Consider the following 24,803-nt stretch of genomic DNA (forward strand, 5'->3'; position numbering starts at 1 on the left):
TGAGACTTGTTGGGATTCTTCCATTATTTCTGTCTCTCTGTCTTTCTTTCTTTTCTTCTTTTTTTCGTCTTTTTTTCTTTTTTTGGAGGGCATGTTTCAACGAAATGCATAGGCCTAATTATCACAAAAAACATAGCCTACATTTTAAGGTATACTGTCTCTATGTAGGCTGAATTTAATGTTTGTAAAAATTAAAAATATCAATAATAATAATAATAAAATAAAATAAAGGAAATTAAAGGTCGTGTCAGAGCATTTCCAATCTGATCGACTGAAATACTCAGCAGTGCGGTCTATACAAAACATTTTTTTACACATAAATTATTCACAGCAGTATAATTTCTATAGGATACAACTCACGTTTATATTTACAAGTAAGTACCATCTTCTTGTGGAAACTTCAATAATTTGCAGAGTCCGTGTTTTGGCCACAAAATTGCTCTTCTGTTTTTTTCCTCCTCTTATTCTTTCTCCTGTTTCCTCTTCCATCATCGTGCAACAAGAAAAATTTAAAAAAAAATAAAGAAACTTGGAAATTTGGAGGAAAAAAAGTGGAGTATAAGCCTAAAATATGCACGACTCCGAGAGTTCCTTTATTTGATTCGCCCCCCCAGCCCTCCCACACACACACACACCCCACCCCCCCAACCCCAAAATCTATGAGCTGTCATTTTCTGACGTGTGGAGGAGCAGAGAGGAGCCCGGTTTGTGTTTTTTTAGCAGCTGTGTGATTTTCTCGTCATCTGAATTAGGGTCCAAAGGTTTATTATAGTCGTCGTCGTCATCTTCATTCTCCGAGGTCCCCTTCAGCCTCTCCGTCTCTGAGTCCTGTTTCTTTTTGGCAGAGGCCATCTCAGCGGCGTGCCTCTTCCTCCATTTGGTTCTTCTGTTCTGAAACCACACCTGGACAAGACAGAAACCACAGTGTCAGCGGCTGTTTTCATATTTTTGTGTTGGGTTTGCTGCCCCGGGACACCTTTGTGGGTCTAACCCAGGCACTCGACAAAAGGCTGCACATGTTCTGCAGGATAATTTGTATTAAAATAAAACAAACACCCAGGGTTCATGTTAAATGCTCCAAACATAAAAATGGATAATTACTGTCTTAGAAAAAAATACATCCAAGCAGGCTAACCATATATTAAAGCCACAACAGCAGTGCAGCGCATGCACAGGCCGTAATGATGATCAGGGCCTTGAATATTGACAAATCATCCTCTTCAAATTAAACATGTCCATTCTGGAACAGTTTTTATTTTAAATGGGCTTACTAAATAATTATGTCATGTGACAGCTTATTAAATTAATACATAGCCTCGGTCTACTAACAATTTTCCGAAATGTCTGATTATTAAGAAGCTGCAAATAAAATGCTGATACTGTCTTCCAAAATAATCTAAGATAAATTAACAAGAAAAAATACTAGCTTTTTCACTGGAGAGACCATAGAGGAAAAGAAGGAGCACCGACAGAAGTTATTTTGTTCTGCCCACTGAGATATGTGTTGTTGTTTTTATTGTTGTTGTTGTTGTTGTTGTTTTACCTTTACTTGGCTCTCTGTCATTCCCAGCGAGTAAGCCAGCCTCGCTCTCTCCGGCCCAGCGAGATATTTTGTTTGTTCAAAAGTCTTTTCCAATGCAAAAATTTGTTGTCCAGAAAACGTGGGACGAGTGTGCTTTCTTTTGCCATCTTTGTCCAGTAAGACGGAATTCTGATCTGAAATAATAAAGAAATCGACTGCGTGAAAATGCATCAGCAAAATAAAAATAGAGAGGAAGAAGAACAATTACAGCCTAAGTGGTTGGTCAATTTATTAGGCCTGCTTCTATAGCTACTATTTTTATTTTTTAAATAATCAGTAGGGTAATTATTCCATGCAACATTCGCATTGCAGGGAATAGGTGATAATAAGAAAATCACTTGCATTCTCAACAGACCATGCATTTTGTTAAATTATCTTTTAGCCTCTTTAATTTTGTTCTGATAGATTTTGTTTTATTTGTTTAATTAATTATTTTTCCTTCCTTCTCAGAGAGTGTCCAGACAAACTTACGAGGTGAGCACGCAAATCTGGCGTCTCTCCAGTGCGGGCTCTGCATGACTCCCGGCCAGAAGATCGGCGTCCTGCCCGGAAGGTCCGCCAGGGGCTTCGGGTACCGGGCCACCGCCACAGCCGCGGCGCTGGGGCTGAAGTAAAGTCCGGGAGGCGGCGGCGGGCTGAGGCTGCTGAACCGGGGCAGTCCTGACAAAATCCCGGCCGAGGAGGAGGCGGCGACAGCGGCTGCAGCGCCGGAAGCTGAGACGACGCAGGGACGGTTCAGGATGTCGTTTATTCCGTGAGGGGTGGCGGCGGCGCACGACTGGGGGGATCCGAGACCCGACGACAGTCCTGTGGAGGTTTTGACCCCCGGGGAGGACACCGCCATGCCCCCCGGGCTGGGAGAGGTGGTGGCGGGTGAGGTAGACGAGGCCGGGCCGGTGGAAGACAGGGGGTACGCCGGGTAGAGGGGGGTCTTCATCTCGGTCATGCTGTGCAGAGCTGCTAAAGGAGGGGTGCTGAGGAGGAAGGCGCTCTGTCGGGACCCGTCCATCTGACCCACGGCTAACATAACCAACGCCAAATGGATTGTGGAGGCTGGTCTGAATTATCCGGGATGGTCAGCACCCTTTGAAGGTAGATTTCTCTTTGCTTTAGGTGGCCCTGCGCACCTGACAGTGTCCAGATGTCGCAAACAAAAATCCACTACTATTTTGATTCGGTGTCAATGCCCATCACAGGTTAAAATCTGGCAATGAAATTCCAATTTTTCAAATTGCAAAAGAAAAAAAAGAAAAGAAAAAAGAAAGAAAAAAGGCATCAGATATAAGTCGTTCGGCCGAAGCAATATTTCCCACGCCGTCCCCGATCACTTCAGCTTCAAAGAGGTTTGCCTCAAACCCGGACGATAAAAAGACACTTTCTCTGCTGTGTTCAAGAAGCTCTTTGAGATAATAAAACATTATCATCTGTTTCCAGTGTCTATCACCTCAAAAGTCAAAACTTTGAGAGGAGAAAACAGAGCAGGCGGGGGTGGGAGGGGGGGTCTCTGTCGGGATTGGCTGACCTGACGCTGACGTAGACCAGCCGGATTTAGGAGGGCTCTCTGATTGGCTGAGCATCGCAGCTTTGATTTGCCGGAGGGCCCACTATCAAACGTAAAAAATGAATCTATTTCTGTATGAATAATTGTTTGTTTGTTTGTCTCAATAGGGCCTCTGGGCTTCATCCTCTGGACCCACCAGGGAAGTTTAACGGTATTTTGTTAATGAACAGATATCATATTATTATATTATTATGTTATTATATTAGGGTTAAGGTTGCACTGGGAAAAAAGTCCATTAGTTGAGAGGGCTGTTAGGTCTTTAAGTCCTTTTTTTGAACCTGCGAATGGACTGAGAGATCAGCTCTTCTTTGAGAGCAGATCAACTTGTTTCCATCTTGAATGAAATGTTATTTTTTTGATGATAAATGGAGGGATTGCCCTTGTATGAAGATTTGTCTCCAAGATAATTTACTTAACCAGTTGAACCACTAAACAAATGGATTTATCTCACCTCCCACAGACAGAATTACTCACTTGTTTGATTTAAAAAAAAAATAATAATAAATAAATAAAATTAATAATTAAAAAAAATGCAGGCTTAAAAGATTTGTTTAGATGGACATCTTTTGCAGTGTCTTGTGTCATAAAGAGGCTACAGGTGTCAACTTATCCTCCTTTACCTCTGGTCTGGAGGGGGAAAACACTCCGTTCAGTGAAAACACAGAGACGGGGCCTTAATCTCAGTGCCACGTCCTCATGTTGGAGTTTACTGAGCATCATTTGTGCGTACAGGAAAAGTCACTTCAAACACAGTATGTGTTTCTAATCATTTTGCTCTCTGTTAAAATGAAGAATATCTCTATTGTTCATCAGAATCACAATCAAGTTTATTGGCCAGGTGTGCTTATGCATACAAGGAACCTGACTCTGGTTCTTTTAGAACACACATATCACACAAAAACAAAAGAAAAATATGATTAATAAATAAAATGACCGAGGGAAGCATGTATGCACAACAAGGTGTGTCACACCTACACAGAGGTGTTGTTACAGCATGTGTTGTCATATGAATAATAGGCCTTTAGCAAATCTCAAAAGCAACATATATGGACTAGATGGTTAAAAGTAGGCTACATTAAAAATTTACAAGGTTTTTCCATGATTTGTTTTGCAATATTCTAGACAAGCACCCTGGAAAATGAAACCTACAGAACTGTGAGCATCAAAAATACAGGCCCTTTTTGCATTTGTGTAGAGATACTTGTGTGATTTAAGATGAAGAGGAAACACCTCTCAGAAAGCCCAGCTGATGGCCACTGAGACATAAGTGACGTTGCAGTGTGCAGACATCTGACTTTCACAGATAAAGACGTGGCGAGGGGTGCAGCGTCCCCGAGGTTCGGTGGCAAAGCCGTGATGAGGGTCCCGTCTCTGCAAGTCCTCCGCTACAGTCTCCATATGGTCGTCCCAGCAATAATCCCCACTGATGTGAGCCATCTGACTAATATTGACACTTTTGCCTTTGTACAGTTTCTGATGACATGGCAAGGAGCCCGACCCCCCCAAAACACACACACACACACATACATACACACATACATACACACTGTACAGCTGAATTTTCAACCAGGACATGAATGCACAAGCTTGGGGTTATAAATGAATGTCATTGCCTTGCAGGATATCAGAAGAACTAGTCTGGTGTTTTTAAGCCTTTTAAATGCTATAATTTATAATTTGTTTCCAGAAAATGAACTATAGACAGAATTATCTCACTTTGTGAGGTGACATCTTACATTTTAGTAAAATGCATATTGACCACAGGTTACTTGATTCAAATATATCCAAAAATTAGGGAAACATCTTAACACTGGTCGTCCAACTTGTGCAAGGTGCCGGATATACAAGCTCAAATTGACTAATGATGCACTGTCAATATATATTTCAGAGTTAATCAAAGTTAATACACTGGGCTCTATTGATTTTTAAAACTATATATATATATATATATGTGTGTGCGTGTAAAAGAAAATTTCAAAAGCCTATTATAATAATTAAACCTATGAACCTTTACATATTGTGCCATCTTCACTGTAAAGAGAGCACAAAGGTAAGCATTATTAACTGTGCAGTGTTAACAGAAAATAAGACTGTGTTCAACAGAAACATTCAGTTTAATGTCAGGCACCCAGTCTGTCTGACAGAAGCAGAAATACAGTTAGTGTGTGTTGAGAGACTTGATATTTGGCCTCATCAGAGGTGACGAAAGTTAATTAGGGACTCATTCAGGAACTGTGTCATCTGCTACATTTTATATTTTATTGTAAATGTTTATATTATCATTTGTACCATGATTTCATTGCCTTTTGTTATTGTTATCAATATTATTTGTATGTTCTGAAAATGTATATTTAAGAATAGAAGGGATGTTTATTTTCATGGGTGGCTGAATTGTAATAAACACAGGGCCTAAGAAACAGGGATTATGATACACTAGCGCCCCCCGGTGGTCAACTGTATAAATTCATTACATTGACCTGGGTACGTTTTGGGATTTGATTATGATCTGTGTATGGGTGCTTCCTTTTGTTTTAAATCTCATTTTTAGCTCAACATTACCTCATTCTTCTTGTATTTTTTCTCCCAGCTTTCTGAAATTCATTGGCTTTAGAGTCAGGGCCCAGAAATTCCTGAGGTGATTCAAGGGATCCCAAAAAAAAGATGAGGAACTCAATATTGCAATCTTTGGTTTCACCCTCAGTCATAATTATCTCCAATTGTACAGACATTTCTACAATTGAGTACTAAATCACCAAAAAGTGCTTATGTGAATCTTATCAGTTTGGGTGTTTGGCTATTAACATGTCCTGCTTAGGGTTTGTGACATAAACTGCTTTAGAAGTCCTGGTGTAAAGCATATTCTCAGCTCTGCTTTTAGATAAGTGATTTAATCTTATAGTAATTGATGTTTCTGCAAAAAAAATGAAATGCAATAAAAAAAATTTTTAAAAAAATCTTGGTCAGAGAACAGCCTTTTCCCCACCATTAGTTAAGTTACATTTCCTAAGACACACTGTACCCTTGATCAGTAATGTTATTTTACAAATCTGAATTTGATTGTTAAATTAACCTCCACTCAGGAGAAAACAGGTTTAGGACTTTTTTCAGGTTCAGTATTAATGTGTTCTTATAGTTAAATCAATACCAATACCCTCCAACAGTTAAGTGTGGCTGATCAGCATAAAGGCAAAGATCAGAAGTTGCCTGCTGTACATCAGAAATGTTGACTGATGCAGAAACTTAACAAAAGTTGAATAAGTGAAATTAAACTGAAATTTAAACCTTGTAAATTCATGTTCAAGGTTATTATGCACTTCTACCGTTTATGACTGAATTGAAGACATTCAGAGTTTTGGCCAGACCTGCAGACCAACACCATGGGATTTCTCTTCAGTCCTTTAGTCTTTGGAGAAGCTTGTTTTGTCTGACAGCATAACAACTTTGTCCTTTTTCTAAATATGAAGATTTAGTCAAGTTCACAAATCAGGCCATTAACTGTAATTAAGTCTGGGGGTCAACAGTAATGGCTGCCTTGTCTGACCATATTTCAAAATGTTAACAGGCAATGAGCTAAGATGGCTCTGTGCCTGCAGCCCAAAACATGCAGGAGTCAAGAAAACTCAGCCAAACACGAGTGAGTGGGGAAATTTTACTTATGAACCTGTGCCACCAGGTAACTGCTCAGTAATGGTTTGTCAAACCCTCAGACAGTACAGCTATACAGACACTGGAAAACACTGACGGCATTATCCTTAAAGGTGTGTGAGAGCTTCAAAATATAAATAAAACAATATACAAGAGACTTTGTTATCAAGAGGTAACCAACTTTATTTCCATTTTACTCCCGTGCCATGAGTTTCTGCTTCTTCAGCTTCTTCTGTGAAACCTACAAAACAAAAACTCAGTCATTAACCTGTCAATTACAGAACAGTGGTGAGATTTGTCAATATTTGGTAAAATAGAAGAACTGCTGAGAAATCACTGCACCCTGAACTTTGATACAGCAGACCTATGTTAAAGGGTTGGGGAAAACTCATTAATGAAAAAAAAAAAGTCTTTATTAAACTCTAATGTTATACCTTTTTCTTCTGGGCCACTTCCTCCTCTGGTTTGGGGACAATCTGCTCCTTCTCAGTGAGGATCATCTCAATGTGGCAGGGGGAGCTCATGTAAGGGTTGATGCGTCCGTGGGCACGGTAGGTGCGCCTGCGCATTTTAGGGGCCTTGTTCACCTGGATGTGTTCGATGACCAGGGAGTCCACGTCCAGACCCTGTTAAATGTGCACAGCCGACCAAATCAGAAGAAAACAATCAGAAACAGTTTTGCTGTTAACTTCATTTGTTTTCTCTTCACAATCATAAGACAATGGGAAAAAGTCAAAGTGGACCAATCACAGCTCTTGTGGTCTCATATTATCCAACAGTTTGTTTTTTTTTTTTCACAACTTGATAGATTGCTCAGATTTTTAAAAATTCTTTTCATGTGTAATACAAAGGTGTCCTAAATGGTCATCATTGCAATCCATTCATGTTGTATGGCAAAGTGTCAGCACAAACACAGACAATCATCTGCCAGGGAGTTAAAATGGGCGATCAAGAGAACCACCTCCACAGCTGAGTGTTACTAATGACTTTAATTAAGGTTCTGTTTAAATTAGGTCTGAACACAGCCAGGTTCCTGGTGTTGTGCATTCTGAATCAATGAAAAGGCTCTGCTAAACCTGAAATAGGACAGAAGTTTAATTTGTCATCAGTAACACCTGTGTTTGGCTGCTGTTTCTGTCTAAATAGCTGCAGTGAAAATAATCCAATGGCCTCAAAACAAAACCCACTTGTTCAGTTCCAAATCAAGCACCAGTGTAAGCCCCCTTTAACGCACCTTCAGCTCAGCGTTGCTCTCAGCGTTCTTGAGCATATGGAGGAGGAACTCGGCGCTCTTCTTGGGCCAGCGTCCCTGCGTCCAGCCGAACTGCTTGGCCTGAAAACAATTTCACAAAGGTGACTCTCAGAAACAAAGGCAGGACAAACAGGAAGTCTCTCACATTTGGACAATTCCTATAAGTTGCTCAGATTGAATTGGTTTGTTTTCATGTTGAAATCCAAAGGTGTCCTAAGATGGTCATCATTGCAACTTTTGCACAGACACAATCTTCATTTTTTACATGTACTTGTTTTTTTTGCAGTCAAATATTTTGTATGCGAGGCTCACCTGGGCACACCTTCCAACGCCGCCGTTGTAGCGACGGAAAGGGACACACTGGTGCTTGACAATAACATCCCTCAGGTACTTGTTAGCCTTGCGGATGTGCATACCCTTGATGGCCTGGGCTGTCTCACGGGTGTTCTGTTGGTAAACAAGCGTTCACAATTAGTACACAAATCAGAACATGTTCAGTTTCGACATTTTCATCACTGATGCTCATGTTTCTGCTTGGATTTCAACAGTCAGGTTATATCTTTGAACTCATTTGCTTTACGTACAGCCAGCTTTGGACTAGTGTAAATGAACACATCTACAAAACTGGTAAAAAAAGTCAAGACACCAATTTCCATTCAACTATACTAATTCTGCTTTTTATAGCTGTAGTGAAAACAGCCAAAACTGAGAAGGAATCAGCAAGGTAAGCTTGTCATGTAATTACTGGCAAAACTGATTTCACCAATGCCAGCAAATGACTGATTTACTGTGACATTATGATTTTGTCTGTATACAGAAGTATGGAAAGTTGACATTGTACATATGTACATTTTGTTTTAGTACCACTGCAACTATAACACAAGTGGCATTTAGGTACCAAACTGCAATAGAAAGTGCTTTCAAGAGACACATTTTTTTTAAAGCAGCACATTGTTATTATAGTCACCAGTATCCAGCCTATAATCTGAATTAAGACAAATCCAGTGATTTTACAGGTGGACATTATAAACACAGATTGAGGAGCAGCGTGGCATGTTACCTTGAAGTGAACCCGGAGATTGGAGCCCCTCGACTTGCATGCTGCAACACAGGACAGTCTCTTATCAACACCGACTCAAGTATTCAACCAACATGACCTGTACTCATGAATCTGGTGGCTCAGTTATTCTTGAATTCTTTTCATGGGTAATCCAAAGGTGTCCTAAGATGTCATCACTGCAACCAGGCGAGAGCTAGCTGGCTAATTAGCACCGGATAAACAACAAGTTAAACCACATTAAATTACTCACACTTGGTCGGGTTTTCGGGGTCCAGTGAGTAGCGGACCATTTTCGGATATCTGCAAGACAAAAAGAAAAGGGAAAGGATGTTCAGTGCTTATTTAACCATCCATACAAGCGCCTCATGCTTCACCGCCTCTCCCTAGCACGAAGCAAACACAAAAACCACGACGTGTAACTTCCAAATACACGAGTAACACCAAGAGATACACTTTAACAATCAAATCAAAGGCAAACAAGGAATTTAAAGTCAATAAACTGTAGTTGACGGTGCCAGTGGCCGTAAAGAGGCTTGGTTATTTGGCCAGTCGGAACCAATATGGCTGAAAGCTAATGTGATAGCCTCCAAACCGGCTACATCAGATATAACACATTAAATGTAACCTCTACACATCCATATGTGAATTTATGACGCCGTTTTACATCTACTATTGTAATTTAGGAAGAAGAGAGGTTTTAAAAGCAAGATGCTGAAGATTTAGTTAAGATTAAATGACGATTCTCGCTGCGGTAAAATGAGTAGCTCGACTACCTCTCAGGCCGCAGAAGGGAAAAGGAAGTATAAGGGATCCGGCCCGCAGATATCGCGAGAATCTGAGCCCTGCCTTTCTTTTGTGTATGGGGGCAAATTCTCGCGATATCTAACCCCTAATATTTTTTTTCCCCCGCAATGTGGAGACAGTTTTTTTCTTTTTCCAAGTAATCTTTATTGAGAAGCATCTAACGGTAAAGTTTTATTTATTTATTTATTTATTTATTTTTAAATCTCAACGCAAACAGTTGTGAGTGCAGCTATTATGCATTTAAGCTTTAAAAGTATGATTGTCAAATATATATTCTTATTTGACTTATGTCTCATAACTCATTTGGGCTGGTCCCGGGAAGCATTTGCGTCTGGAGCTGTTTTTAAATAGTGCTACTTATGAGTTGGTCTCTGGATGTGTGAGATGACAGCTATGAGGTTATACAGGCTTGTGTGTGCAGGATATATGCTTAAAATATACCAAATTCAGTGAGCTCTTTAGAAAGAGCCATTCTCTCACAAATGTTTGTAAAGGCAGACTGCATGCAGAGCTGCTGGGTTTTATCCACCTGTGGCAATGGGACTGAATGAAACACCTGAATTCACACACATTAAGAAGTGTGTCCCAGTGCTTTCCATATAATGTGTATGTATTGCATTCAGTAACATTTTCCCATCAATTGTTAACCATTGTATGATGACATGTTGAATAAATAACACACAATGACGCAGTTAGTACTAAAACCAGGTATTGGTTTATTTGGTATTTGGTATTTGATGTTGTATTGTGAGATGTTTAAAACCAGCTACTTATAAAACGCTATGTGCACACTCACATTGGCCCAGTGAGTCATGCACAACATTGCACTGTAAATAATGTCAAAGCTATAGTCGTGACATTGTGTCAACATACAAAAATAAAGATATTATGTACAAAAGAAGAAAAAAAAAGTTTCCCTCAATATTTTGACATATTTCAGTATTTTCCAACACCAGTGAAAAACATCCTGAAATGATTTCAACTATTCAAACGAGACAACAAAAAGTGTAACCAAGACGTACAAGCCTGACCCTCGGCGTCCTTTTCTCTTCTTTTTTTTTTTGCTGTACACATCACACCAATCTCTTATTTACATACAAGGAGAGCTTTTGGACAACTGCAAGGAAGTCTTGAACACAAAGGAAACAGGAAATGGCATCACACACGAGGCATGGTTTGGTAAAGGATCAGTGTCGATAAATATCTGTACAAATCCAGCTGATCTTTAATATCCTTGGCATTAAAGGAGCCCGCTGACTTGACTTTAGAGTTACTGCATTTAGCCTCATTTCACACTAAAAAAACCACAGTATAATCTCTGTACAGGGAAGAGTGCATCCTCTCTTGGGACTGCTGCTTTTGTGTGAGTATTTGTGTGTATTTGTGTGTGTGTGTGTTTATCACAGATTGTGGGAATGAACACCCCTCTCTTGTGACAATAAGCTTTAAATGTAGTTTTTTTTTTTATGTAAGCACAGAGAAATCATTACAAATATAAACAGCTGTAAAACCCAATCATTTTTTCCCTGCTCTCCTCAGTGTCAGCCTTTACACACATCATGTGGGAAAACATTAGATTTCAAAATATAGCAGTCAAGTAAATAACATAAAATAGGACAATAAAAAATAAAAAGGTATATGATTTCCACATGGTAAGTGGCATTTTGAAGAACACTGTGTATCTCTTCTTGAATGTAACAGAGGAAGATTTGGTAGAAATCTGCTCTGCTGATTACCAAGCATCTCAGATTGTTAAATATATTGTGTATAATATGTCACACTATTCACATTTTTTTTCTTTGAAGTGCTAATTTTTCCCCCTTAAAAAGCTTGGCGACACATTGTTCAAACACATTTGTCGTTATGGGAGAAACCAATTCAAATGTCACAGTCCCGTTTTGAAGAACTACTCCTTTTTCTTCTTCAGACTTTTATAATTACAATTGGACTAAGATTACATATTCAAATGATTTCCTCAGCTCACACCGTGCATGCTTACCCTCTGATGACCTGTTTCACACCCAGCTGCCATGTATGGAAAGCCAAACGGGCCAAAAACACATGAAACCAATCAACATGGTGGCGTCAACACGTTTGCACGCTGTTAACATGTTGTTAATGTGTTAATTTTTCTTGCACATAAACAACATGCTGTACGATGCAACTGCCGACGTGTAATTTGAGGCGTTGATTTTACAGTTTTGAGCATTTTGAATCATTCTAACTTTCTCTGACCAACAGTTTGCATGTACACAAGTCACTGAATATGTCCTTGAAAAATCCTGGAAAATGATTTCTTTAAAAAGTGTGAGAGCGCTGGTCGACTCCAACGTGTAGGCAAAGACAGCAGACACTTGGCAGCTCCTGCTCGGGTCCAGCGTCGAGCTGCTGCAGCCCAATGACAAGAACAACTCGGAGAGACGTGATGACCAGGGGCTCCGAGGGCAACCACAGGAGTATATGTGTGTGTGTGTGTGTGTGTGTGTGTGTGTGTGTGTGTGGTGGGGGTGGGGGCATCGAGGCTGTTACTTGAGGGCACTACAGTGTGGATCAACCCAGCTTCAAGTTCCTGCTCATCCATCATCCTCTAACACTGTTAAATGTCAATATGGTGAGGCTTTGCAAGAGGAGCTGAACAACCTGAAATGGAAAGAACATGAAAATTAACAGGGATACAAATTCATGCTTTAAAAAAAAACAAAACAAAACAAATAAACAAACAAACAAAAAAAAAACAGAATGTGCACTATATCTTTGAGCTACTAAAAATTACAGACAGGCATTGAAATTCGCATCAAAGGCAAAAGCCTGGTAAAATGTATTTCTCTTGTGATCTGAAATGACATTTAATGATATTTAAATTTGATCTTGTTTTAAGTGTTAAGCTCTATTTCAGTTCGCAGTTCATTAAACGTCCCAGCACTGCTTCCAACAACATCCCGAGAACAAGCCATGAACTTGTTGCATCTAGCTGCAGGTTGTACATGTAGATGGGAAAAAAAGGAAAAGCAACAGCAGAGTTTTCCCAGTTGTGAAAAAAAAATGGCTTCCCTCGTTCAAAACGCATTAGGCCTTCAGGTGCCACTTTTTTTCTGATTTATTGAAGCCAGTGTCAGTGTTGGATAAATCCTCTTCCAAGGATTTGTCCAAGGTTGTTGAACGCTGGTGTTTACAGAAGAGGATCAGGGCTACACAACAATAATAATAATGATAATTAAAAAAAAGAGCAGGGCGATTAATTGCATTGCAATTCTGAGGAAAAACTCAAAAATCTAACCTCAAAATTCTGAAATTAAAGTCTGAATTCTGATTTTATTCCCACAGCTTTCACCTTTCTCTTACAGTTCTGTTTTTATGTCCTCAGAATTCCAAGACTAATCTCAGGAGCCACTTTATTTTTATTTTATTTTATTTTTTTTTTTTTAGCGTGGCCCTAATCCTCTTCTGTAGCTGTTTGATGATGAGTCGAGAAGCTCTTCCTCTTTGATTCTGACAGACTTTATATCGAAACTTGACAAAATTGTTTTTTGATGGCTGAAATATTTCCTGCAGTCAAACTGTATTGTATGATATCTTGCAAATGCTGGAAATATCTTGAGATGATCATCTACATTTCTCCAACCGTCCCCAGAAATACAAAAAATACACCACGCCACGAGGTGAGAAAGCAAAGCACGCTCATCACCCAGAGCTGTTTTGTGTGTTGTTACCAGTATGAAAGCATTTAAGGGTGGATTTATATTTTAACACACAGTACATGATTCTATACCTGAAATTAGCTTTGAAAACAGCTAGGATGACATTCAAATGAAAAATTATTTTGAATAGTGCAAATTATTGACATGAAGAATATTACAGAAAAAGTAGTTTCTGCTCTTATTTGCCAGTTAAATTCCAAAGCTGGTCTATAAATTTTCCATAACCACAAACCAAATTTCCATGACTGTATTTCTGTGCTGTGATAAGTAATGTGACCTTTACAGCTGGGAGGCAGAATCACAAGTCAAATAAAATACGTATTATAGCAACCGCCACATCTGAAATCCCAGATTTAGAGGAAATAAAATTATCTTATTTGTTCTGCCTTCTCAGATCCTAGCTCAATTTTAAGATAATGATTATTATTTAAAAAAAAACTTCAATGACTTTTCCAAAACGTCAGGGATATTTCATAATTCTTCCAAAACATTTCCCACATTTTCATATTCCATGTCTTTTCCAGGATATTCATGAAGCCCTGTTTAGTGTGCCAGGCCTCAGAAGGAGTGTACAAGTGTAAAAGTTAACTTTGGAAACTTTCTGCAGCCGACTTACAAATCAAGCACTCGTCCGCTCAGGTGTCTTCAGCGGAGCGTGGAGTTCAGGGAGTCGCCGCCGGGCTGCAGGCTTTGGAGGGACAGGAACCAGGTCGCAGGTGTCACATGGAGGTGGGAGGCATCAATGAGGCAGACAGAGGGGGAGGACGCCCAGGGGATCCAGTCCGGTTCGTCCAGGGCTTATTTGAGACAGGGGCTGACCACCGTGGGAGTGGGCGGGTAGACCAGTGCCACGTTCACCCGCTCGGTGCCGTTCTTTGGACAGATGATCTCGGTCAGGCCCTCGGGGCGCGGCTGGCTGAGCAGCTCACCTGACAGGAACGAGGAAACACAACAGCCGGATTCATTTTCAAAGCAGGTTAAATCATGGTGTACCATTAAATTATGACGCGCCAAACTTTAAAAGCGGCTCCAAATGAAGGCATAATTTTAAACCTTGTTTTAAATCTCAGTTTATCTTTTTTACGTTTTGTTTTGTTTTGTTTTTTATGCAATTTAAACTATGATGCAGAATTAACTTTAAACTTACACTTAACAACTTTTAAGCTTTTAAAATTTCTTGAGACGGACTGAAATGATCAAGTTTCTCGAGGAAGGAAGTCTGTTTTTTACTAATGGTGCTGCTGTCTATTTTTTTATCATGCATTATTTGTCCATACTGGTTCATTAATTCTGCAAAAAAAAGTTTTTTCTCTAAAGAGGAGAAACATGAACGTGTCTGTCAAGCCCATGAGTCGGCTAACTACATACACACAACAAACAAACAAAAGAATTGTTCGCTTTGTCAACTGATAGAGTTTTTTTTTCTGTAACAGTATTGTCTTTCTTTTTTCTTCTTTAACAGTAATGTTTTTCTTTTTTCAACAGAACAATATTTCTTTGTTAACAGTAATGTACCTTTTTAAGATCTTTTCTTTTTTGAACACAGTAATGTTTTTTTTTTTTTAGAGTCTTTTCTTTTTTTACACAATAAATTTTTTTCTATTCTTTTATTTTAGCAGACTAATGTTTTTTTTTTTTTTTGGCAGAGTAATGTATCCGTTTTTGTTTCTCTCTCTTTTTTTTTTAAACATAACAATTTTTGTCTTTTGCACTTGGAGTATTTAATTTAATTTAACATGACTTCACTTGAATTTACTAAACCAGAATTCATTTTTAGTGGTTTAACAGACATCAGGTTCCCTACGGACAGGTCAGGCAGTGCTGCTTGCAGGATGGTAATTCCCTATTGGTCCACTAGATGGCAGCTTTCACCTCACTGTGCCTTTGAGCTGCACACCACAGTGACCAGTTACTCTGTGTCCCATTAGCAAGTTATTTCATTTGAAGGCTGCATTGCAACTTAAGCCCTGTGTTTCTATGTGCATGTGTGGGTGTGGCCGTCTGCTGTTAGAGCTCATATTTGATAGAAATGGACCCAGACAGGTGGGATGAGGCCGAAGTGCAGGGCAAGGCAGCTGGCAAGGCCTCGTTCTATGTCAGTAGTTACTGGCAGCTGCCCTAATGGAGAAGGTGCATTGCTTTCTTTTTTTTTTTCTTTATTCTTTTTCTTTTTTTTACCGCCAGTGCGATTTGTTTTCTTAACGTGTGAACTGCTGGCGAGGCGTCCACGCTGAGGTCCAGCTATTGTTCTGCGTCCTTGTTATTGCTGAGCATGTCGCTGTTCCCATGTGAATATAAACAAAAGATTCAAATGTGTGTTAGTGTATGTGTATGTGCAAGCCTGCATATGCATGTGTGTGTGTGTGTGTGTGTGTTCAGCAAATCACACTCCCATACTCAAGGACACTTCCTGACTTAATATGCATGGAACAGGCTGACCAGTCACAAGCTTTTCCCTCCAATATAGGGAAGCAAAAACACCCGTCTTAGTAAACGGACATCTGTGGGGTCAACGAGTGCCTTGTGTCTCTTTGCACACATGTGGCCTACTTTCTTTATGAATCGTCACTTCATGTCAAATAATGAGCCCTAAAACAGCTTCAAGTGCCATATTACACACACTTATCAAACAAAAAGCAGCTATTTAAAGTCATTTTATGTGCATCTGTGCCCGTCTGAAGAGGCAACCTTCAAAACTGAGGAAATAAAGCAGAATCTTGCCTTAACTAATACCAACCATACTTACTTTTACATTTTTAGTCAGTTTCAGGAACACATGCAGGTGCACTGAGACAAAGCAGGCAAACAGTGAAAGGCACAAATGACTGTTTTCTGCCTTATCTTCACTCATTCATCTGTTTGGTTCTCACCTAGTCTCACGACAGGAAACACCAGGCCTAAAAATACCCCTCAGCGGCAGAATTCCTCCTAAGCTGTCCTCAAATCTACAGGAAACAGACCATGCTGGAAGTCTGGGTGCACATTTGGCTCTGCACTTCAGGCCTGAGCACTTGTTGTTGTGCTGGGAAATTCAGTCAGATTAATACGATGACTGCCTGGCTAACACAGCTATTTTTAATGAAGACAACATCAGCAAACTTAAGCAATCTAGTTCTGCCTCTGTGTGGCTACGGCCGCTCATCCGTGGAGTGATACAAGAAGTTAAAAGACCATCCAAAATGTTAATAACAGAAGAAAAATAGGTCTAGAAAAAGTAATTTCGGCAAAACCGTCATCCATGTGCATTATGTGCATTTAGTTTCAGAGAGCAGCAGTCTTGTTTTTCTTAAATTTCTTTGTAAGAAAGATTCTAAGGAAAGTCCACAGATTCGTGCCTTAAAGTGCAGGTGTGTTCGCTTTGTTCTTGATGAATCTCACTGCCTGTGCAAACTGAAAGTGCGTGCCAAGTGACCCCAATTAGCAAACAGCAGGTAAACGCCCTGCCAGTCTCCATCAGAGGACATGAGACTGCACAAATCACACACACAACCTGATCAAGTTGAGAGAAGTCAGCAACGCCCAGACACAAGTCTAAAGAGGGTGGAGCACCTGACACCAGACATCAGACAGACGTTTAAAAAAAAAAAAAAACTTTTATAGCTCTGAAATGGATGTACTGCAGCCAGAAGCCAACACTAAACGACCTGTCACATGTTGTGCAAGAAAGTGATTACTAGACAAGTGAGGACAAGTGCAGGGACACATAAACAGATGGAGCCGTCATGCATGCAACGGCACAACAAGGGACGGCGTGACAGGGGCAGTGGCGCAATGGAGCTGAAAACCTCCTGGAGGCAGAAGCCAGAGCTCAGATTTAGTGTCAGTGGTGGATATAAAGTAATAGAAAATATGATGTAAGGGCTGCTGTTACTGTGAATGCAGCATCTGGAGAAGGACGCACAACTAATGGAGTTAAAAAACAAACAAACATGAGATTTGAGCTCAAATCTGTGTTAGTGATGGGTTTATTTTATCGTAATATGAATTAGACCATAATGCTTTGTGAAGTAAGGAAGATAATTATTAGAAGTATTATAAATTATATAAATATTACTGTAATTTAAATCCTTTGATATCATACAACTATAGAATTGAAGAAAACACAGTAGCCAATTTATTTTGCACAAACATGTCGGCACTCAAACATTTGTAAGGGGGCTCTTGAGTGTTGGTAGAAAAAAAAAAAAAATAAGAAAATGTTGGTGAATGACAGAATCTTCTTGGAAACTGCGTCAGTGGGCATAAAGAACAAATTTGTTCTGAAGGACGGTTGGTGAATGAGGCTCATTGAGAGGAAGATAGCACCACTACTGTCCTCCAGAACAACTACGGGCTAAGTGAAATTGTATCAGATTTTTCAAAATGGGTGAACTGTCCCTTTAACCACACTGAGGATGCTTGCAGCACTGACTCTTCAGAGAAAGATGAACTCCATCATGTGCTCACTGGGTTCACTTGGGTGAAGTCACATGAAAACAGCAGTGAATGTCATCAATGAGACGACGTCCAAACTGTCTTACGTTATGTAAAATCAAATGGACTGATCCTGGGAAGGTTAGGAGAAAATGAAAGAACATGCAGCATATGTCAGACAACCTACAGCTGAAACAATTGGTCAAATAATCGATTAGTTGATTAATCAGTTACAATTTTGATAATCATTTTAGGCATTTATCAAGTGAAAATAAACATTTGCTGCTAATTCCCTCACAAATGCTGAGGATCATTTGCTTTTCCAGGTTTCATATCATTACAAAATTCAAACAAACAACAAAACAAACTGAGTCATCTTCATCTACGTGCACAAGAACAAAAACAGATGAAATATAGAAAGCAAGCAGTCCCACACACCGCTGGAACAAATTTTGCACGGATTTTGCACGGTAAATGACAAGGTCTCGTACTGAAACACCGTATAAGACCTTTCATGAATAATGATGGGAGAAATTACGGCAGTGTGCAGGACGACCTCCTTTGTGCATGTCATTGCAAAACAATCTGTTTTGCTGGTCAGGGAGCGATTTGAAGACATCACTCTGGGCTCGGTGAACTTGTGATAAGACATTTGTCATTAGTTTTGTTTGTGAAATGATTCTTCAGAACAATAACTGCTGGATTAATTAACAACAGAAATGTAGCCCTAACACAAACATATATGCATACTATTATACCCCATTTTCTGTATTCTCGAGCATTAATACCTCTTTTCCAGGGCATCTGCTCAGAGCTTACCAATAATGCTCAGTCCAATTCACCACAGAGTCTGATCTGGGTTTATCTGCTGCAAAAGATTGACCTGCTTTTGTTTTCTGCATCTCATATCTTGACCTTCTGTGTCAAGACAACATACAGATTCACCAGCCAAGAAAATATAAAGACCGCCCAGGCAGTCATATCCACGAGGCAGTGACCTCTGTTATTTAGATGACATTACAGTGCTGTTAGTAATATCATGGCATAGCACTTTTATTAGTAAATTTACAAAATGTCGCGAAATAAAATGAACACTTTAAGACTAAAATTATAACACCAGTCATATGGAAGCCAGTGTAAGGTATCTAAAACAGGAGGTAGAGCTAGTTGTCGATACAAATCAAACACAGCTCTTTACATTTGACGCACAAGTCCAAAGAGTGAGAAAGTCAAACTAAACGCTGTGTTTCTGAAGGCAGGTTGGTGATGACGCAGGCCAAACTGCACTGCACATTAAGCACCAGCTGGGCGCTCACCGTCTCCTCGGCAGCGCTGGCCGATGCTCACACTGACCTCAGCAGCACTTAAACCATTAAGCATATCGATTCTTTATTCTCCCATCGACTCTGAGCAGAAGTCCGATTCTGAAGCCGTTTCACCCACTGGACTACAAACCCAATAACGGGTTTAAGAGCACAGTGAAAGCTACAGTCATATTACTCATATTTATCATGTATTGTTCCACTGCAGCCGGTAATGTTCTTCAGTATCTGAGTTTCATGCTTTGGTATTTTGTTGGCAAAGGCTCTGTGAGTGGAAATGAAGGAAGTTCTGCCTTACTGGAAGCAGATGATGAATCATACAGCCAGTTATCTCTGGCCGGGTGTCCTGAATTAGGTCAAAACCTAGTAATACCCCCTCCCGCCCCGCCTCTTACTGAGAGGAGTCACACACTAACCCAGAAGAAGACGTCGTGAAAAAAAAAAAACACTGCTCCCTGACATCAAGTTAGAGGAATGTGCAGATCTCATCTCTCCCCCTCCTTCCTGAAACATCATCAGCAGGTAGAAGAGGAATCAATTACATTCCTGATCCGCTTGGCTAGTTTCCCCACCAGCTTTTCCATTCCAGCTCTCTCGCTCTTATTCTTCCTAAAGCCTCCTCGCCCTCCCATAAAAGGGAAGAGACATTTCTCTGCGAGTAAAAGCCATTTTCCTGCCTCCAAGAAACTCTCAGTGGGATACTGGATGTTTGGAAAAACAGCGAAGGAGTCTAGCTGAGCTTTCAAGGTCTGGTCCATTCAGAAATAGTTTCCAAAGGCCTGAGCCCTCCAATTTCACTTCCTTTTCTATTGTGAGTCTCACATCTCAGCAGTATGGCAGAGGATACAGAGGGCTGAAGGGCTTTGGGGAGACTGTTCAAGCAGACATAACAATGATAGATGAGGGTTTCTTACTGAGAAGGGTGCAAGGGGCGATGCAAAAATAAACACAGAGAACAGGTCTGGGCCTGTTTACCATTTTTGATTATTGCCATGGTGAACAGTAAACAAACTACTCCATTATCACCATCTTTATCTTACAAGACAAATACTTAAAAATGAATAATTGCCGCACTTCCCTGCATGTTGCTCTTCAGCAGGCACATTTTGTATTTAGTTAAATATTTACAATCCCAATCTTAAAATAGACCGTTCCCCATTTTCCTAAGCTTCTAAACATGCAGCTGCACATTAAGCTGTAAAACCTGGTAAGCTATTAACAGGGACAAAAACAATGAAATTGTCTAATGACAGAGGCGGTGCCTTTCTCTGCCTTGTGCCCTTACTACAATGACAAAGCAGGGAGTGTGCTCATACCAGGCTCAAATCCCAGAGGGATGCCAGCTAGCTGTCTCTGCCAAGTCACTCTCACTCCATATTGATGAGGGTGGAGACAGAAGACGGTGGATACTGCCTCTCCTTTCACTAATCGTTTCCTGAGCTAGATACTGACACAAAAAAAGGGACATCAAATATGCTCATCAAGCCCACAGACACAGGGTAAGCCTGGCAAGTCCATAATCATAATAATCACAAACACTACTAAACAGGTCAGGGTGGGGATTGGGCAGAGAACAAAAGATCATATTTGGACCAAAATCAGCTTATGTCAAAGCACGGCGATTTCAGAGAAAATAAAAGTCTAATCCACCTCAGTCAGTCCCATCAGGGATGATCGTGGTCCCAATGATCCCAATAGCTTTACTTCCATGCCCCTCCCTGCAACAGCATTGGGCTATATAGCTACCACAAGATTAAGCAGAATTATCAGCCACCATGCACAAAGGATCCTTGCAACCAGACATCCTCTGCATGCTGCATGCCATCCTTTTTACCACGCCCCCACGTCTGACGAGACTAAGCAGCTTGATTTATAAATAATTGAGAAGGAAATCTAGAAAGAGTGTGTGTGCGGGCATGAATGCATGCAAAGGGCAGGCAATTAGGCCGAGCAGAAAAATAAAGTGAGCGTAGTGGAGGAAAAACCCTCCATCTCCACATTTCTGTAATTTCTCGGAGGCCAAGGGACCAAAGAAAGGTCGTGGTTTTCGTAGTAAAGCTTTATCAGGGTCGTTTCTGCAGCTTTGCACCGCCGCAGCCCCGTCCCGCCTCAGGGCAGGGAGGAGAGGCTCGCATTCGGACAAAGGCGTCACAACTGGAGGGCTGGAGAGGGCTGCTCTGAAAAAAACCCTGACGGCCATGTCCACACGCATTCATTTGCATACATACACATTCAGGGCTACACTGCATGCAGGGTCCTCTGCATGTTTTGCTCGGAGCCGTCGGGCCCACTAGACAGATCAGGCACAGCGCCTAGAGCCCTGTCCTCCTCAGTATAGGGCCCCTACAACGAATTAGATTTTTTTTTTGAAAGCTCATTAACCCATTGAAACCTGCATATATCCACTTGATTTCTTGCAACATGCAAATAAAATAAAATAAAATAAAATAAAATAAAATAAAATAAAATAAAATACCAGAATATTATCAAAACTAGTTAAGAAATTAATATAGGATTTATTTGTAATAATTATAATATATTTCTACAATTATATTACAAGAAAAAAAATGCAATAAAATTACAAAAAAAATCTGCATAAAAAATTATAAAAATAAATTAATGAAATCTGCCAAATTGCCCAACAAATGAAAAAAGATAAAAAAAAAAATAAAAAAAAAAACTAAAGTGAATTTTGTTCAGAGGGTGAAATAAAATCTTTAAGGTTGGTCTATTCATGGTGAAAACACAAGGGCCCCCAAATGAATTTCTGTCAGGGGACGGCACTGGTTTCACATTTAGAGAAACACCAACACTCATCTGAGCTCGGTTGCAAAAGCGAAACACAACTATTTCAACATTTTCCCAGATACCAAGCCAAAGTCCACTTGAAACAATGTGTGAAACATTCCTCACAAATTGCAAACACTGAATCCACACTGAATCACCCTCTTGATTTTCTGCTGGGGCTGAGAAACACCCACAATGTCTGAGAAAGTCTAACAGAAACTATTTTCTTTTTTTCTTCATTTCAAACACGTCAACAAGCTGTATAAAGGGAAATTATAACAACAAACACGACAGTTCTACCTCAGCTGACAAAGAAAAAAAAGGTGTGTAATATCCATTTACAGCATCCAGTCTTCACATTCCACAAAGTTTTAGGTGAGCATCCATGCAAGTGCGTACTCATCACCAACCTGCACGCTGTCGGACTGAAATCTAGGTCAAATGTTCCCAGGAATGTATCTCTGCAGTGTTTTTCAGCAAAATGGCCCTCAATGTGGCCAAAAAAAACCTCCTAAAGACACAAGTGTATTTATACTGCGCAAAATACATAGGTTACAATTCTGTTTTTTTTCCCCCTGGCTCTTTTAGTGCAATATAAAAATATAAAAACACAAATATACTATAACGTACACTGCATTTGGCCACTGATTATCATTTGGTGCTGATGAGCACAGTGGGGAAAAATATGTTTCTCTTATTAAAAGTAAAATGTCTTTTTCTAGATGTGCTCAGAGCCTATCAGCATCCTTATACTTTTCATTAATCTCTCAACAACTTGTCTATACAAGTCAGCTGAAGTCAGTAGTAACCTGCCATTTGTGAAACAGTGCAATGGGTGTAACTGGAGCACCAGCAAAACAACAGTGAGAATGACTGACAAAGATGATATGAGGTTATAAAGTGCTTTGTGTGTGTGTGTGTGTGTGTGTGTGTGTGTATGTGATTTAAATCTTGTTTGTCTCCTAAAATCTTATGCAAAGCACTTTCGATTGCCTTGTGTTTGAAAGGTGCTATACAAATAAACTTGCCTTGCCTAAAAAAAGATATTATTATGCATGCAAAAAAGGCAATAATGCACCACTTGCCTGGAGGAAATTTGCAATGTAAATAAACAGAGTCAGATTTCAGGAAAAAAACAAAGCTGTGTGTCTTTAATCTCACTGCTGTTAAATGTTATGCTCAGTTTCTACATTTATTTGTCAGTTAAATTCCCAAACTCTTCCATGACCTACATTTAAAGGTAGATTTTTCTTTGAACACACTGTATCTGATCCTATATATGAAATAGCTTTTAAAACAGGTAGGATGATATTATGAAAAACGCACTACTTTTGGGAGGGACAAAAAAAATCTGCTATTTTAGGTATTGTATTCACGGTTTCAACACTTATTTGCCAATTTAGTTCTAAAAGGTTTCCGTCACTTTTGATAACCACACACTAAATTTCCATGACTGTTTTTCAGTGGCGTAAGGACAAGCAGGGTGGCATCACAAGACAAGCTCACTATACCTCACAGCAACCAGCAGGTGTCTTTACTCCGACTGGCTGCTGGTTTCCTAGGAACGATACAGGAGCTGATTAAAAGGAAATAAAAGTCCACCGGACTTTTCCAGGATTTCCATCAGTGCAGAAATGCCCAATTATGCATTTTCTGAGGGGTGTCTTCCACAAATGGCAACAAGCAGATGTGAGACAACATTCAGTTTGACCTTTCAAACAAGGTCAGAAACAAGAGCCGTGCCAGTCCCCCAGGTTGTCTGGAAATAGTCCCATCAGCTCAAGTTCCAGGTGCAGACAGGCCTGCTGGCTAAAGCAACTGAGTAATGAGGCTGCCGATGCCAACGTGGTGCTGAGAAACTGACCTTCAGGTGGCTCAAGTAGACTCAACACACGCTCCTATATTAGCCCCTCTGTTAGTTGCACATATTTTATTAATGGATCATACGAGTGAAGTCGTATTTTAGACCTCCCATATCATTTTCCTGTCTTTTATCCAGCCATTGGTTTCCATTCATTTGGCAGAGTGAAACGGTCACTCAGCTAGACAACAGTCCCCGGGGAAACATTTGTTTTGCACAGCCAATTATCAGTTGTGTGGTTTATGAGTGGTGATGACTTTATTAGCCACAGAAGCAGAACATTATAAGGCGGCTGTTTCAACCAAGAATTCCATTTTGAAAATGGAGGGATTTTGATTATATGTTGTGAAATCTTTAGTACCCCAGCATGGTTTGCAAAATGGTTTTTTGCAGCGTGAAATGTGGGAAAATTGTACTAAATGGGCCAAACATGCAAAATCACTGGCACAGTCCTTTAAATTGATATGTATTTTGAAGCTCCATGCAGGCAGATGTTGCGTGGGCGGCAGCACGGTGTCCGTGCGGCAGGGCTGAGCAGTGTGAATGAGTGAGTGAGAGGCAAAAGGCGCTGGCTGCTGATCTAAGATAGACAGAGGCTGTTGGCTCAGCCAGAGGATTAGCACCACAGTGTGTTAAAACAGCACGGCTCAGCCACGTCACAGGGAGCGTCGGGGTCCACACACACACACACACACACACACTACCACACAGTCTACTGAGATAAACTTATAACATTTTCATTTTCTTTTCTTTCTCTGAAACACAATCATACGTGTGCTACTGTGAGTGCATGTGTGTGTTGGGCTGGTGGACCGCTC

The 24,803-nt window shown here is 40.2% G+C and overlaps 3 protein-coding genes and 3 non-coding genes across 7 annotated transcripts in view; all 6 read right to left on the bottom strand.

The window, feature by feature from the left end:
* Positions 1-657: 657 nt before the first annotated feature.
* nkx6.1 (NK6 homeobox 1) lies at positions 658-2,609 on the bottom strand. 2 transcript variants are annotated; one of them, XM_030065696.1, is made up of 4 exons: positions 2,421-2,609; positions 2,054-2,360; positions 1,544-1,716; positions 658-903 (listed from the first exon to the last, which is right to left on the bottom strand). In XM_030065696.1, the coding sequence occupies exons 1-4, from the start codon at positions 2,607-2,609 to the stop codon at positions 658-660; spliced, it is 915 nt and encodes a 304-aa protein (XP_029921556.1). The 2 variants fall into 2 exon arrangements, with proteins under 2 accessions (XP_029921556.1, XP_029921555.1); XM_030065695.1 differs by having other exon boundaries at positions 2,054-2,609.
* Positions 2,610-6,946: 4,337 nt separating this feature from the next.
* On the bottom strand, positions 6,947-9,940 carry rpl17 (ribosomal protein L17). The gene is made up of 7 exons (XM_030064882.1): positions 9,874-9,940; positions 9,351-9,400; positions 9,101-9,141; positions 8,353-8,487; positions 8,023-8,121; positions 7,223-7,414; positions 6,947-7,029 (listed from the first exon to the last, which is right to left on the bottom strand). Exons 2-7 carry the CDS (start codon positions 9,388-9,390, stop codon positions 6,982-6,984), a joined length of 555 nt encoding a protein of 184 aa, XP_029920742.1. The 5' UTR covers positions 9,391-9,400; positions 9,874-9,940; the 3' UTR covers positions 6,947-6,981.
* Positions 7,597-7,664, bottom strand: LOC115369567 (small nucleolar RNA SNORD58). The gene has a single exon (XR_003929175.1). It is a non-coding gene; the product is annotated as a small nucleolar RNA SNORD58 (small nucleolar RNA).
* Positions 8,205-8,274, bottom strand: LOC115369565 (small nucleolar RNA SNORD58). Its single transcript, XR_003929173.1, has one exon. It is a non-coding gene; the product is annotated as a small nucleolar RNA SNORD58 (small nucleolar RNA).
* Positions 9,215-9,282, bottom strand: LOC115369566 (small nucleolar RNA SNORD58). The gene has a single exon (XR_003929174.1). It is a non-coding gene; the product is annotated as a small nucleolar RNA SNORD58 (small nucleolar RNA).
* Positions 9,941-10,600: 660 nt separating the features above from the next.
* LOC115369277 (multifunctional ROCO family signaling regulator 1) overlaps positions 10,601-24,803 on the bottom strand; it is a gene marked incomplete at its 5' end in the record, with an annotated part of 31,379 nt that continues 17,176 nt past the window's right edge. The window contains 2 exon segments of the mRNA XM_030065849.1: positions 10,601-12,544; positions 14,219-14,531. Of these exon segments, the coding sequence (XP_029921709.1) occupies positions 14,401-14,531 (131 nt within the window).

The sequence above is a fragment of the Myripristis murdjan genome, chromosome 12 (assembly GCF_902150065.1).
Source record: "Myripristis murdjan chromosome 12, fMyrMur1.1, whole genome shotgun sequence".
NCBI lineage: Eukaryota > Metazoa > Chordata > Actinopteri > Holocentriformes > Holocentridae > Myripristis > Myripristis murdjan.